General features: G+C 38.9%; 1 protein-coding gene across 6 annotated transcripts in view; it reads right to left on the bottom strand.

The window, feature by feature from the left end:
• The window catches only part of LOC110446037 (potassium voltage-gated channel protein Shaw-like), a 42,927-nt gene that overhangs the window by 8,895 nt on the left and 17,499 nt on the right, over window positions 1–16,533 (bottom strand). For 4 of the 6 annotated variants that reach the window (XM_021490983.1, XM_021490984.1, XM_021490987.1 and 1 more), the window contains exon 2: window positions 89–943. In XM_021490983.1, the coding sequence (XP_021346658.1) occupies window positions 89–943 (855 nt within the window). Of the gene's footprint in view, window positions 1–88; window positions 944–9,973; window positions 10,189–12,694; window positions 12,769–16,533 lie in introns of those variants that run through there. The other 2 variants (XM_021490985.1, XM_021490982.1) reach the window with 2 other exon arrangements.

The following is a 16,533-nucleotide window of genomic DNA, read 5'->3' as shown; positions in this document are numbered from 1 at the left end:
GTTCGTGCTTTTTAATAGGCGATACAAACTACTTCCTAAGTATATCCAGAGAAAACGCTCAACGAATACGGAAAGAAATATAACTCACCTTTGCGCAACATGATGAGTTCGGGTCCTGAAGAAAGTTCCAAACTCTGGCACGGCTCCTCTTCCAACAGCTAGCACTCTTCCGGTCTTCCTCAAGTTCTTTCAGAGTAGTCGATCGCTTCCGGTCATATTCCAATTTTTCTAATGACTGATTTTGCGTTTTCCACGTGTTGTATGGTTGCCAACAACAACGTTCAATGTCCATTTCCTGTACGCCCCAATATTCAAACTCTCGTTGGAGAGCGGGACCACACAAGTATGTTGGTAAATGGAGCTCTCCTGTCCGTAGGTAATTAAGTATCACACTGAAGGCCTGAGGATCTCTGTCGAAGAAAAAGTCTCCTTTAGTTTCCCTGTAATGTTTCATCATCTCACTATCTCGAGCTAACTTGCATGTTTTTAATCTTTTAAGGGTGGTTTTGAGTGTCTCGAACACTTGACCACCAACGTTTAATATCACAGTTTCGCGGTTTTTGTATTTACAACTCTCAGTATTTGGGCATCTACATACTTCCTGTAATTCCACATTGTCTAAATTCACTCGATTTCTGTTTTTCAGAATTCCACCACCACCACCACCACCTCCTCCTCTTCCTCCGCCGACAACTATCGCCGCACTGAACGCCATTTTGTCATCTGGCCTGTTCTCAAGTGGAAAACAGTTGCCATTCACTCGCCCATCGCTGTCGCTAATCGCCACCTTCCTCCGGTTACATTTCACACATACGTCGTTACCTCCAGAATCATCATCGTCAGAGTCGGTCATCGCTGTCAGAGATCTCAAGTGACCAATGGATGAAGACTTCCGGCTTTTCTCCGGGTCACGTGGCAGCTGGGGTAGCGAGGTTCGTCTTGCCTGACAGGAAGATACAGCAGACACATAAGCCATACTATTTATAAAACAATCACATAGGTGAGTTTACCTGTGTGTATGGGAGGTGTTATTGGGTGGGGTTCATAGCTAAAACTACAGGTATGACAGACACTAGATGTACTCCTTGTTAAACAGGCAGCAGCAGCGACACTAGTGGATAGAGTGATGATCGAGAGAGGTCTAGGGGGTCTGGGTGCTACACTGGTACTGGTTTTGGCCAGGAGTACATTCGGAGTATACATACCAGGTGAATCTAGCATGGTACACATTATGACCCTACCTACCTGTAGTATATAGAACAATAATAAACGTCTCACACAATCATACACCATGCAGTAGAATGTGTAGTAACAAACGCTCACCAGGCCTAGCAACACCTCTCTAAACCATCAACATATCTTTCTGAACAGTTTTTCATATTTTCTCACCTGCAAGCCCAATAGAAAATTTGGATAAACTGTTGCCTTTTTACTTCATTTTTTTTTATATTATACGCCGAAACTACTTTTGGTAAAGAGTCATTGACATTAGCTCTCTTAAACTGTACTCAATTTTAATTTATGACGCTTTAGTTTTGAAGTTGTCATATAATTAATTATAATCATTGTTGTCAGAATAACTCGTGCCCACCGTATACCTTTGAACACAACACTCCTAAGTAACGAGATATTATTATCAGACTCTCAGGTCTGACTCAGGTAAAGGAGACATCTTATTTCATTATGTAAATGTGTTTTACGATACTATGTATGTTCTGACCACTCAAGACTTCGGACTGTACGGGTGTGTTTTTGTAAATGTGTTTTACGATACTATGTATGTTCTGACCACTCAAGACTTCGGACTGTACGGTTGTGTTTTTGTAAATTTGTTTTACGATACTATATATATTCTGACCACGTAAGACTTCGGACTGTACGGGTGTGTTTATGCTAATTTATTTTACGATACTATTTATATTCTGACCACGTAAGACTTCGGACTGTACGGGTGTGTTTTTGTAAATGTGTTTTACGATACTATGTATATTCTGACCACGTAAGACCTCGGACTTGCTCGGGTGTGTTTTTGTAAATGTGTTTTACGATACTATATATATTCTGACCACGTAAGACTTTGGACTGTACGGGTGTATTTTTGTAAATGTATTTTACGATACTATATATATTCTGACGGCTTAAGACATCGGACTGTACGGGTGTGTTTTTGTAAATGTATTTTACGATACTATATATATTCTGACGGCTTAAGACTTCGGACTGTACGGGTGTGTTTTTGTAAATGTGTTTTACGATACCATGTATATTCTGACGGCTTAAGACTTCGCACTGTACGGGTGTGTTTTTGTAAATGTGTTTTACGATACTATATATATTCTGACGGCTTAAGACATCGGACTGTACGGGTGTGTTTTTGTAAATGTGTTTTACGATACTATGTATATTCTGACGGCTTAAGACTTCGGACTGTACGGGTGTGTTTTTGTAAATGTGTTTTACGATACTATGTATATTCTGACGGCTTAAGACTTCGGACTGTACGGGTGTGTTTTTGTAAATGTGTTTTACGATACTATATATATTCTGACCGCGTAAGACTTCGGACTGTACGGGTGTGTTTTTGTAAGTGTGTTTTACGATACTATATATATTCTGACCACGTAAGACTTCGGACTGTACGGGTGTGTTTTTGTAAATGTATTTTACGATACTATATATATTCTGACGGCTTAAGACTTCGGACTGTACGGGTGTGTTTTTTGTAAATGTGTTTTACGATACTATGTATATTCTGACGGCTTAAGACTTCGGACTGTACGGGTGTGTTTTTGTAAATGTATTTTACGATACTATATATATTCTGACGGCTTAAGACTTCGGACTGTACGGGTGTGTTTTTTGTAAATGTGTTTTACGATACTATGTATATTCTGACGGCTTAAGACTTCGGACTGTACGGGTGTGTTTTTGTAAATGTATTTTACGATACTATATATATTCTGACGGCTTAAGACTTCGGACTGTACGGGTGTGTTTTTGTAAATGTGTTTTACGATACTATTATTTTCTGACCACGTAAGACTTCGGGCAGTACGGGTGTGTTTTTGTAAATGTATTTTACGATACGTATTATTTTCTGACCACTCAAGACTTCGGACTGTTCGTGTGTGTTTTTGTAAATGTACGATACTATATATATTCTGACCACGTAAGACTTTGGACTGTACGGGTGTATTTTTGTAAATGTATTTTACGATACTATATATATTCTGACCACTTAAGACTTCTATAAGTTTTACAGCCCACGAAATTCCGTGGTTGTACCACGTGACACTGACAACCTTTAGACTAAGATTTGTTCTACATTTGTTGCGAATCCTCCCACTATTATGACGTCACCTCTCTGATTGTGACAACACTGAAACTGATGTTCCAAGAACTTCACAAACTGACGTTAGTATCATGAAATAAGTGGATAGAATGTTTAACTACTCGTTGAAAATGTAAATATATGTAATGGTAAACGTGTACTATACCACGCTGACAAAGTATAACACAAATCTCTACCGGGCTTAATTAAGGTTATCAGCAATAGTAATGCATGTTAAAGAACCACAGCGCCATTTGCGATGTGTTTAATGTATGGAAACTTGTGACTACTTGTAAATGTGATGATATTTGTGATTATTCTGATTTACAAGAGTGACTAGGAACTAACACAAACCTCTTGTTACCACGTAACACCAAACAATCATAGGTACAGTTCCGCGCGAATCCAAATGGCACTAAAAGGTAGTAGTACCACGTGATGATGAAGGATACAATAATCGGGCGCTGACAGGGAAGGGCCATGATACAACACTATAGGGTACTGACGAGGAAGGGCCATGATACAACACTATAGGGTACTGACAAGGAAGGGCCATGATACAACACTAAGGGGGCACTGACGAGGAAGGCCCAAAGAATCTGATACAACAATATGGGGCAGTGACGAGGAAGGCCCAAAGAATCTGATACAACAATATGGGGCAATGACGAGGAAGGGCCATGATACAACAATAAGGGGCACTGACGAGGAAGGCCCAAAGAATCTGATACAACACTATAGGGTACTGACGAGGAAGGGCCATGATAGAAACACTAAGGGGCACTGACGAGGAAGGCCCAAAGAATCTGATACAACAATATGGGGCAGTGACGAGGAAGGGCCATGATACAACAATAAGGGGCACTGACGAGGAAGGCCCAAAGAATCTGATACAACACTATAGGGTACTGACGAGGAAGGGCCATGATACAACACTAAGGGGCACTGGCGAGGAAGGGCCAAAGAATCTGATACAACACTATGGGGTACTGATGATGAAGGGCCAAAAACACTGACGCAAAGCTACGGGGCACTGGTGACAAATAACATTATTTTAAAACACGGCTCAGAAAAATGGATTCAAATGTTTCGAAAATATTAGTTTTGTTGCCACTCCCATATAAATGATCATTATTAGTTCCCAAAGAAAGGAAGATAAGCTCACGGACCCCAATACATAATCATTGACTTACAAATACATGTTTGCTCTCGTGTATTGCTCGTGCACATTGAGGAGTGGGGGACAGGAAGTTGACGGAACAAAAACAAGCATGCTCTCAGAAAGATATACTCGACTGGTGGTATGGTAATAGGTACAAGTGCCTTTATTCTCTCCACGTGTATGTACATCTATTCCTGAAATTGTCTCTACGCTTACGTGCCTCGGCACACCGGGACTCTGGCTTACGTAATGCTGGTGTCACGGCACTGGTGCCCTACCACTACGAGCCTACACTATATAAATGCTACAGTTATGACAGGGCGGAATTGCATACTTTCATACTGAGGAAGCATTGTTTACCGAGGCGAACATGAGGCCAACAATACCCTCCGATGGTTGAAAATATGCCACCACCATCAACAATCAACGTCAAATAAACGTTTCAACATGTTCAGTAGAGAATAGCCAACAACCGTTTTGGTGATCACACGAGTAATCGATGAGACATACTTTGTGCGCATTTTGAAGCATCTAATATTGTTTTTGTGAATGTTATCCTTGTATGAAAATAACCTTCAGTACACCGTAAAACAAACAGAAAACATTTTAATCCCCTCGTCTTTCTCAACTTATCAGATAACGACATTTATATAGAAGGTATGATATCAAAACAACCCACAGGTTTACGTAACGGTAACAGTGGTTACATGTAGATCCAGCAATGCCGACCGCGTGCGTTTTCTCCGGATTCTATGATATCCTCCCACATTAAACCCGCCAGCGCGCTTTTATCCGACAAAACTGAGTACAAGAAAATGAAAGGCCTTACGTGCCATATGGGCAAAGTGCATGATAAAATAATAAAAACAAAAATAGTAAACTAAAAATTGTTGGTTAACAATTTGACGGGCTTTTCACCTATATCACACCATTGAGGTATATTTGTAGGTGAACAATTCTACCAGGACTTTTACTACTGGTGGAAGGGAAAGAACTCGTAAATAGTACGAGCTACTTCACTTCCACCAGTGGTAAAAGTCCTGGAATGTTTGAAATTTGTCACTTGTTCGAATTTAACCTCTATCATATACCGGAAGTTGATCTTTGATGGTAATGCATGTCCATAAACCTTGTAGCCCATCATCCTAGCATGCCACAGACCAAATACCAATACCCTGGGCATTTCCGTCATTGAGAAGGAGTCTTTTGAAGATTTTTTTTCATAATTGACCCCAGTGACCTTGAACATGGGTCAAGGTCATTCATATTATCAAACTTGATAGTCCATTGCTTTGAGCATGAATATTCGATAAATATTATGACCTTGGGTCACTTGGTTATTGAGAAGAAGTTTTTTGAAGTTTGTTTCACAAAATTACACATTCGAACATTAACCCCTACCGAAAACCTGAAGTTGACAATTTTTGTTAAAACAGTATGAAAGAAAAACTTTGCTGTTGCTTATCTCTGTATGACATCAAAAAATCAAAAAATAGGCTGTTAACAAATCAGAGTTCGTGGCGGCCATCTTAGAATATTAATTGCTCCAAAAAGTAACATAAGTTCGTAAGGGCCCCCAGAGGAATACATGTACCAATTGTAGTTACTATTGCAATCGCAGAATTGGAGAAAAAGATCGTTGAAGTTTGTAAAAATATTGTCGGTTTTCAAAAACGAAAGGCAATAATGAACACGCCATAGGACGTTAATGAAAATGTAGCAGAAAAAATAAATACATCAAATTGATCGGGTGGACATTCCCTATCGATTACAAAAAGAGTCTTTAAAAAAAAATAAAAAATGAAAAAAATATGAAAATAGGTGACCTTTGACCTCATGGCGAGAATTTAAACTTGACCTTTTTCCTCATTACATGGCATGGGTCAAATTTAGCCCCAACCACAATATATATCAGTATATTATAACAAAAACACAGTACTATTTATATACTTAAGGAGATATGTCTGTTTTAAAAAAGGTAAACAAAATATCATTTTATAGGTCATGGCGGCAATATTGAATGTGTGATGAAGTTGAAAATACTGCAATGGCATCACCAGACCATGACCTACAACATGTCAAAATATCAAGGATATACCTGCTGTCATTGAGGAGAAAGTACTGTGACAAGATTTGTGTAGAATAATGATAATAAAAAACATAACAATAAACAATAGTTTTTTCCCTTTTAGTGAAAAGCCATAATAAGGCTTTATTGATTCTTGATAACATATTGAGCATGAAGCTCATATTATGCCCCGGTTACACATTCACGGATTAGACGCCGGATTTGACACGGATACGATCCGGCATCAGTTGTGGCGATCTGTAGTGGTCCGCAGCTGTACGTCCGTATTGTGTCTTGGGTCAATCGTAGTAGTTCTTGTATATCCGTGACATTTTTTGAACATGTTCAAAAATTCACCACGGATCAGACAACCGTGGTACATCCTTACTGATCCGTAGTAGAACGTACTCATCCGTTGTAGTCCGTAATAAACCGTAATTATCCGAACCTATTCGTAGTATATCCTCGGTCTAAAGTCGCCAAGGATCAGTACGGTTAGTGACGGTGAACTACGTACTTGTACTAACCAGTACTTAAATTAAAGCTAAGTTGTGGAATGAACACGCGAGCACGCGGGAGTTTGCATACGGATGCTTACCGTGGCACGTCCGTGCGAATTTGTACTAATCCGTGCCAGACCGTTCTGGTTCGTACTAATAATCCGTGCTAAAATCGTAGCGACCCGTTGTTAATCCGCAGTACAAACGTCTTGACACGTGTCATTCCGTACTAAACCGTATCGAACCGTAGCAATCCATATCCGTAGCGGATCACGGATATTGACTATTCCGGGGTCATCCGTGAGTTTCCATCCGTAGTGGATCCGGCAAGACGATCCGTGAATGTGTGACCGGGGCATTACATATAGTCAAGATACAATGTATGATAACATGTACAATATTTACAGCCATGATGGCACATTAAGGTTAAATTTGGCACGAAAGTTCACATGGCGATGTTTTCATCCGGGCGCTCAGTCGAATTAACAAACAAGATGCTCTAAAGTTTTCTGTCATAAGTGTGATGCCTTGATGGTATTAAATTTACGGTATTATATATATAAGTTACAATTTACTCCGTGAAACTTGTACTAATTCTTTTAATAGCACGGATTACTTTTCATGCGGAGGGTTTAAAATGATGATGAAAGGGCCGCGGAGACTGACGTAATACTCTGGGGCACTGCTGATACCACGGGGTACTGATGATGACGTTTTCAAATGTAGCTTTTGCATTAAAGAAGCGTCCGCAGGCAGATCGATTGCAAACTAAAATGAAATGAAATTTCTTGAAAACTAATGAGGCGCTAGAAATGATCATTCACCGGTATAACACAAGATCGGTTTATGTCGGCTTCGGATAAAATTTGTAATCATGCGCCTCGGTTGGGATTATGCTGTAGAAACTTTACCCTATGATAACCCGATCTTACATTTATATTTTTCATGTGAAATATCAGTCTTTGCAATGTGAATAAAATACATATTTTGTCTACAGTGACGAATAAGTCATTTTGTTATTTATATTATATATACTGTATAATACTAAACCGACCAGAGAGCAGATATGCAACTGTGAGGTCGCAATAGGCAAAGGTTTTCTTATTGTCACCTCGTAAAACAGTTTGTTGTTGTTGTTTTTTGTTTCGGGGAAAGATAGACTCTCAGTTAAACGAAGTCAGTGTCTTTATAGAAGAAAAATCGGGAACAAACAAACAATTCCTATTTTTATGACAGCCATTGCTTCACAAAATACATCCGACTATTGAACTGATATTCCGACCAAGACTCTGATTCACGACAGGACACAACACGGCAATCATCACATCCGTGACGTCAGCGTCTCATCGATCGAGGTATTGCACGCTCATTCATAAATATGTCGTTATGGTGTCCGGATGTCCAGGTAGCTACGTCAACAATGGCGGACTAACGTGGCTGTTATTATCGGGGATCACGAATACACAGTGCAATCATCACAACGTTCATGTTTGAAACAAATGATTATAGAAAATCCGAGTTAATCCGGGATGGGTTGTGACAAATGTATATATGAGGGATATATAACTGAAAGACAGTGACGTTTGTTGTCATACTGCGGAGGAGGCCGAAATAGGCTTAAATACGTAGGACATACCAGGTTTAAACCAACTGGTAACTGGTAACTGCTTATATTAAAAGAATGATACATGTGTTTATAATCATGTACAACCACGATTGTTTGTTTCTATACTTGAACTAAAACTTATAACTTTGTCTATATAGGATTGAACGGTGGTTTTTAAGTTTCATGTCGGTAAGAACGCAAATCGGTTACTTCCATATTCAAATACAACCACGATAACTGTCTATATCAAATACAACCGCGATAACTGCCTATATCAAATACAACCACGATAAATGTCTATATCAAATACAACAACGATATCGGTCTATATCAAATACAACCACGATAACTGTTTATATCAAATACAACCACGATAACTGTCTATATTAAATACAACCACGATAACTGTCTATATCAAATACAACCACGATAATTGTTTATATCAAATACAACCACGATAACTGTCTATATCAAATACAATCACGATAACTGTCTAAATCAAATACAACCACGATAACTGTCTATATTAAATACAACCACGATAACTGTCTATATCAAATACAACCACGATAACTGTTCATATCAAATACAACCAAGATAACTGTCTATATCAAATACAACCACGATAACTTTCTATATCAAATACAAACATAATAAATGTTATAATCAAATATTCAAAAATAACCATAATGAATGACTATACTCGAATACAACCTTTGCAACTGTCTTTGCTGAAATATTTATGTTATATCACAATCCCTTATTTTCGAGCACAATTAGTGTCAGGAACGTTAACTCTGGGTATATTGATCCATCTTTTTTGTTAACTAATAGAACAGTGTCGAGGTTTACAGTTAGCAAAGGTATTCCGTCAATTACTTAAACTATGTGAAATGTTTTACAAAACTAAATTCATCGGTGAAAGATTTAAGAACCGATTACGTTCGCATATATCTTAAATTAGAAGTGAGCGTGCGTTAGTTCCTCAAATGAAGGATCTTTACGTGTTCATGAAAACAAAATCCAACTTTTAAAAGATATTTAGATTGTTTTAGCACGTTATCTGCCCTATTTAGTAGGAGTTGATTATAGTAGCTTCAGATTATTAAGGTAACGCGTCCCACAGATTAATACAAACGGAAAATGAAATGTTGGCAATTATCACATTACCTTATACAATCGACGAAATATCAAAAGACGGTACTTTTCTTCAAGAACGATTCATTTGATTAATAAATATATACAGTAAATACGAATTAAGCTATGATATCGTTATGAACCACTCTGTATTCCTTGATGAACTTACGTCATTTTCTGTTCCCATCAGTTTCATCCCCTCCTCACAACAACACTTGTACAGGTCGGTGAACATTTTTCTTTTAAAGAAAGGTTTATGTTTGACTGTTTTGTTCGACAGCATTCTGACGGCTCTGTTACACTGTGATGGGAGTAATACATTTAGGTCATTACAAAGATACAAGTGGTTAACTACCTAATCAACTTACGGGACAGGTGAGAAATGATTCCATACAGGTTAGCAACGTATTAATATTTAAGAAAGAACGATGACCAATGCGATGACCAATACTACTGGCATAAGAACAAAACAGGTACACTGCCTCAGAAAGCGGTCAGTTTCCCGGCATTAGTCACCTGGATAAACTTTGCTCAGTAGTGAGCTAACTTCCAGTAAATATACAGATACAGAACATCTGCTCGGATACTGACCAGGACATCCCAGACTTATTACGTCAGAAATAACATTTCAAACAGCACGTGTGCATGAACGTAAATAACCATACGTTAATGCCTTGGCTCTACCGATAACATTTTGTGTCTGTGTGATAGAAGCTGACCTGGTATATGATTGTAGACATGCACTACCTGTTATGTATATAGATTCAGTGTGTATGCTACACGTATCCTCCGTAGTTGTATTGTCTAGCTCCCCGGCAGTCGGTAATTTGTTGCGGAGTGTTACAATCTGTATTACATCGATACAGCTTAAGTGTTACGGATATCCGTACACACACATGCACCATAACTAACGATGTTTACACCTGTTAGAACCCCAACCCGATAGTCAACACTTTTCCTGATCGACACTTACCTGGCCAACAATAGATACTGGCAACACTATGTCGTGTTCACGTAAACAACCAATAGGGTTGAGACGATTAAAAATAAATAAAGATAGAATGAAATGCAAAACAAGGCCGGAACATGGCCGATTTGTATACGCCGATATTAACATATACTGGTCAGGCTCCGGGCCGGGTTTTATTTTTCCTTTTTTTAATTTCTCGTCCTTGCTTTCCTTTCTGTAATCTTCACTGAAGTACCTGATATATTACTTTTACATTTTTCTAATGTGTCCATGAAAAGGAGCTGTCCCGTACCTGAGAGATAATGGATGCCGTATCTAACTCGGTATGGCTCAGCCTGCTTCACAACCTCCCCGAGTCACGTACAAATTAACTCGTGCCTCTCCGACGTGGCCAACTGACACGTACCACACGTGCATTCTATTACTTTAGACTTTTATCTCCATATAATACATCCCTCCCCCGTCAAAGTACCCTTCGACGCCAGACCCCTCAAATCGAGTTCAAGGCCAAGGCACGATGGCGAGCAGGCTGCGGAATTCACTGGAAGATGAACACCTTTCCCAGTTGCACCTATCAGAACATTTGTATCGACATATTAACCTCTTTCTGTAGCTGGTTTAAACATTTTTTTTTTTTTTTTTTAAAAGGGATTAACTTCGATCCTAGGTAAAAACACACCTGAACCAGCCATTGTTTACCTTGGTACCGCATTGGTTATTCATGCTAATACAATTATCTATCAATTATGTCTGTCGTGACTTATTCCAATAGAGTATGATTGGGCTACGTATGAGGTCACAGGATTTGGACAAGAGTCGGGCAACTTTATGATGCTCTCCAAACAACTGCTCATGGTAGCAAAACGAACATGTTTACTTCATTAACGAAGTACAGGAATAAGGTAATGCTAATACAAATGAGCTCGTACTACAGTTGCTGTTTTCATAATATACATTGTTGATTATATATCATCTCGCAAAAGGCCCCAAAGGTCCCTGTTTTACACCTATCTGACCACCATCATCATTAGCGTGAAAACAATGACGTCATTGCAGGAAAGTTACCTATATATATATATATATTTGGTGTCACGGGAATTGGAATAAATCAAAAACAACAGCACCCGTGGGTAAAATGAATGATTAACCACTGTTGGTCAAACCGCAATACCAATACACCCATTTATATACACCATATATATATATCCCACACAGGTAGATCTACATGTTACCTGGATGAATACGTTGACTTGACAATACTAAGAACAATGTTTATAGCAATGTGGATTAAATGACTGTTGCATTAACTAGTGTGTGACACCATGGTCCTTAAAAGTTAGGCGAGAGCTTCATATGTCAAATGGTCGTAAAAACGATCAATTTTCTGGATAATATACTTTAAGAACTATGGCACTCCAGATGTGTCAGACATCAGTGAACATTTCCAGACTCAAGACTTGTTAGATTCCAGCCCCCTAAGGTATCGTTTAGATTTTCCTGTTGTATTCTACCAATATATCTTAGGATCTTTTGAATGCTACGTCGAAGAAATCAAACTGATCGGTTATTTTTTTTCTGTATGATACTTTATTTCTAGCGAACTGTCTAAACACGGGAATTACAAAAATCGAAGTGTTTGGACACGAAACGAGTAAAACATTGGCCAAACTATCTGAACACAAGATGTGTCAGTCATCGAGCCGAACTGGGCTGCAAAGAGACGCGTCGGACATCGCGGCCAAACTCTCTGGACACGAAATTTGTCAGACGCCGGGTGAACTGCCGAAAACGAGACGCACCGGAAACCGGAACTCCAACGGTAGAATGTATGGACCTACTTAGTCGGTAACCCAAGGTTAAACACCAAAACCAAAATTATGCACAGTTCACCTATGTTCTTATATAATCAGAACAACTTACCCGCTCTTCATTTCTACACAGGAGAGCTTCAACGTTCCCAAACAGAAGCATATTCAGCAAAGTGTGATGCTACACGAGGCGGTTTACATTTATATCAGAACATATTTCGCTAAGGAAATAGTGCCAAGTAACAGCAAGATTTATATCAGTAGGACGGTAAAAATGTCGTAACTGATGAGATATTAGCGGTGATACAGGACAGTGTTGTCTTAGTCATCCAGGCGGACTCTCCGACCCGACATTCCACCAAAAGACCCCGAAACTCAAACTCTAACTGCCAGAATGACAGGACGTACAGACAGACGAGCATACCATTTTCGCGAGAACGATTAGAGTATGAATCTTGTAGCACACATTACCGTCTTCCAAATACCACAGACCTTTCAGTTGCTTATGTCTTGGCAGTCGTTCGGAACGTCTCTGACCCTTTATCCTCAATCGACTACCGTATTTATGTTGTTGACAACTTAAAATGATCCCAGTCTTTGTTAAAGTAATCATACATTCCGTTGGATGATGAATGTCGGCGTACTCATTGACAGTAAATAATATCTCTCAGACATTTCATATACAAGTTCACGGATAATCATCTAAGGATACGTCACCAGTTCGCTGGTTTTCCCTATTAACCTCTCCCCTTGGTACGAATTTGTCAGTGAATTGTAAAACAGGCGGTTAAGTGAACACAGACAGATAAATAACACATATGATTAATTTGTTTTAATTGATTAAGTAATACATGATGAATGATCGGCGATAGTACTGCCATCAGTTCACCACAATACGAGCAGATTCCGGCGATAGTACTGCCATCAATTCACCCCAATACGAGCAGATTCGATCACAGCTTATTTCTTGTCTGAGTAATAAACACGTTATACTGTAATCTCGTCTCCTTTACGATGTCTAAAATAACCGACAGAGAAATTATCTGCCATATGATGGTAAATGATGTTTTTTTTTTTATCTGTGCACCTGTTAAACTTTTGCACATTTTGCCAAACACTGAAGGATGCTCATAATTCTCAATGTACACATGGTAGTATAACATTCTTTAAATATTCGTTTTGCTAAATAAATAAGTTATCAGGCTGTTATAATCGTTATACTTACCACTTTTAATCAACGACGAGAAGGAGGATACCAATCATGATAGTTCAGGGATCTAAGTGAATATAAATTTTACAAAATGCTAAATCATACGATTTATGATTGCCAAATTATAAAAGTATAGGTCTTGGGACTTTAATATTTCTTGTTGAAGCATGTGGCCTGTTTCTTTTTGCAGTAAATGCACGCGCGACGATACTCTCGTTAATGTTATAGTAGCTGCTGGTTGCTGCATAGCAAGGTAAGAACATATGTAGATTTCCTGTAACATATACACTAGCCAGTAGACACTAGTCGATAGTCATTAGACACAAGCCAGTAGACACTAGTCGATAGTCATTTGACACAAACCAGTAGACACTAGTCACTAGTCATTAGACACAAGCCAGTAGACACTAGACACTAGTAATTAAACACAAGCCAGGAGACACTAGTCATGAGTCATTAGACACTAGCAAGTAGACCCTAGTCACTAGTCATTATATACCAGCCAGTAGACACTAGTCGATAGTCATTAGACACAAGCCAATAGACACTAGTCACTAGTCATTAGACACAAGCCAGTAGACACTAGTCACTAGTCATTAGATACAAGCCAGTAATCAATAGTCACTACTCATTAGACACAAGTCAGTAGACACTAGTCACTAGTCATTAGACACAAGACAGTAGACACTAGACACTAGTCATTAGAAGTAATTAAACACAAGCCAGGAGACACTAGTCATGAGTCATTAGACACTAGCAAGTAGCCCCTAGTCACTAGTCATTATATCCCAGCCAGTAGACACTAGTCGATAGTCATTAGACAAAAGCCAATAGACACTAGTCACTAGTCATTAGATACTACCAAGTAGACACTAGTCATTAGTCATTAGATACTATCAAGTAGACACTAGCCACTAGTCATTAGACACAAGTTAGTAGACACTAGTCATAAGTCATAAGACACAAGCCAGTAGAAACTAGTCACTAGTCATTAGATACTATCAAGTAGACACTAGTCACTAGTCATTAGACACAAGCCAGTAGACACTAGCCACTAGTCATTAGTCATTAGACACAAGACAGTAGACACTAGACACTAGTCATTAGACACAAGCCTGTAGACACTAGTCATGAGTCATTAGACACTAGACAGTAGACACTAGCCACTAGTCATTAGACACAAGTTAGTAGACACCAGTCATAAGTCATAAGACACAAGCCAGTAGAAACTAGTCACTAGTCCTTATAAATAAGCCAGTAGACACTGGTCACTAGTCATTAGACACCAGCCAGTTGACACTAATCACTATTCATTAGCCATTAGCTAGTAAAACTAGTCATTAGTCATTAGACCCTAGCCAGTATAAACTAGTCACTAGTCACTATATACAAGCCAGAAGACACTAGTCACTAGTTATTAGACAAAAACCAGTAGACACTAGTCATTAGACACAAGCCAGTAGCCACTAGTCACTAGTCATTAGACACAAGCAAGTAGACATTAGTCATAAGTCATTAGACACTAGCCAGTAGACAATAGTCACTATTAATTAGACACTAGCCAGTAGACACTAATCACTAGTCATAAGACACAAACCAGGAGACACTAGTCACAAGTCATTAGACACAAGGCAGTATAAATTAGTCATTAGTCATTAGACACTAGCCAGTAGACACAAGTCATTAGTCTTTATATACAAGCCAGTAGACACTAGTCACTAGTCAATAAATACTAGCCAGTAGGCACTAGTCACTAGTCATTAGACACCAGCCAGTAGACGCTAGTTACTAGTCATTAGTCATTAAATACAAGCTAGTAGAGACTAGTCCCTATTCATTAGACACAAGCCAGTAGACACTAGTCACTAGTAATAAGACCCTAGCCAGTAGACACTAGTCACTAGTCATAAGACACATGCAAGAAGACACTAGACACTAGTCATTAGATACAAGCCAGTAGACACTAATCACTAGTCATTTGACACTAGCAAGTAGACACAGGTTATTACTCATTAGACACTAACCGGTAGACACTAGTCATTAGACACTAGCCAGTAGACACTATTCACTAGTCATTAGTCATAAGACACAATCCAGTAGACACTAGTCACTAGTAATTAGACCCTAGCCAGTAGACACTAGTCACTTTTCATTAGACACTAGCCAGTAGACTATAGTCGATAGTCATTATATACAAGCCAGTAGACACTAGTCACTAGTCATAAGACACAAGCAAGTAGACACTAGACACTAGTCATTAGATACAAGCCAGTAGACACTAAGCACTAGTCATTAGACACTAGCAAGTTGACACTAGTCACTAGTCATTAGACACAAGCCAGTAGACACTAGTCACTAGACATTAGACACTAACCAGTAGACACTAGTCCCTAGTCATTAGACACAAGCCAGTAGACACTAGTCACTAGTAATTAGACCCTAGCCAGTAGACACTAGTCACTAGTCATTAGACACTAGCAAGTAGACACTAGTCGATAGTCATTAAATATAAGCCAATAGACACTAGTCTCTAGTCATAAGACACAAGCAAGTTGACACTAGACACTAGTCATTAGATACAAGCCGGTAGATATTAGTCATTAGACACAAGTCAGTAGAAACTAGTCACTAGTCATTATATACAAGCCAGTAGACACTAGTCATTAGTCATTAGACACAAGCCAGTAGACACTAGTCACTAGTCATAAGACACAAGCAAGTAGACACTAGTCATTAGACAC

The sequence above is a fragment of the Mizuhopecten yessoensis genome, unplaced genomic scaffold, assembly GCF_002113885.1.
Source record: "Mizuhopecten yessoensis strain PY_sf001 unplaced genomic scaffold, ASM211388v2 scaffold2461, whole genome shotgun sequence".
Taxonomy (NCBI): Eukaryota; Metazoa; Mollusca; class Bivalvia; order Pectinida; family Pectinidae; genus Mizuhopecten; species Mizuhopecten yessoensis.
The sequence above is the reverse complement of the archived record's forward strand: the minus strand, read 5'-3'. Positions and strand labels throughout refer to the sequence as shown.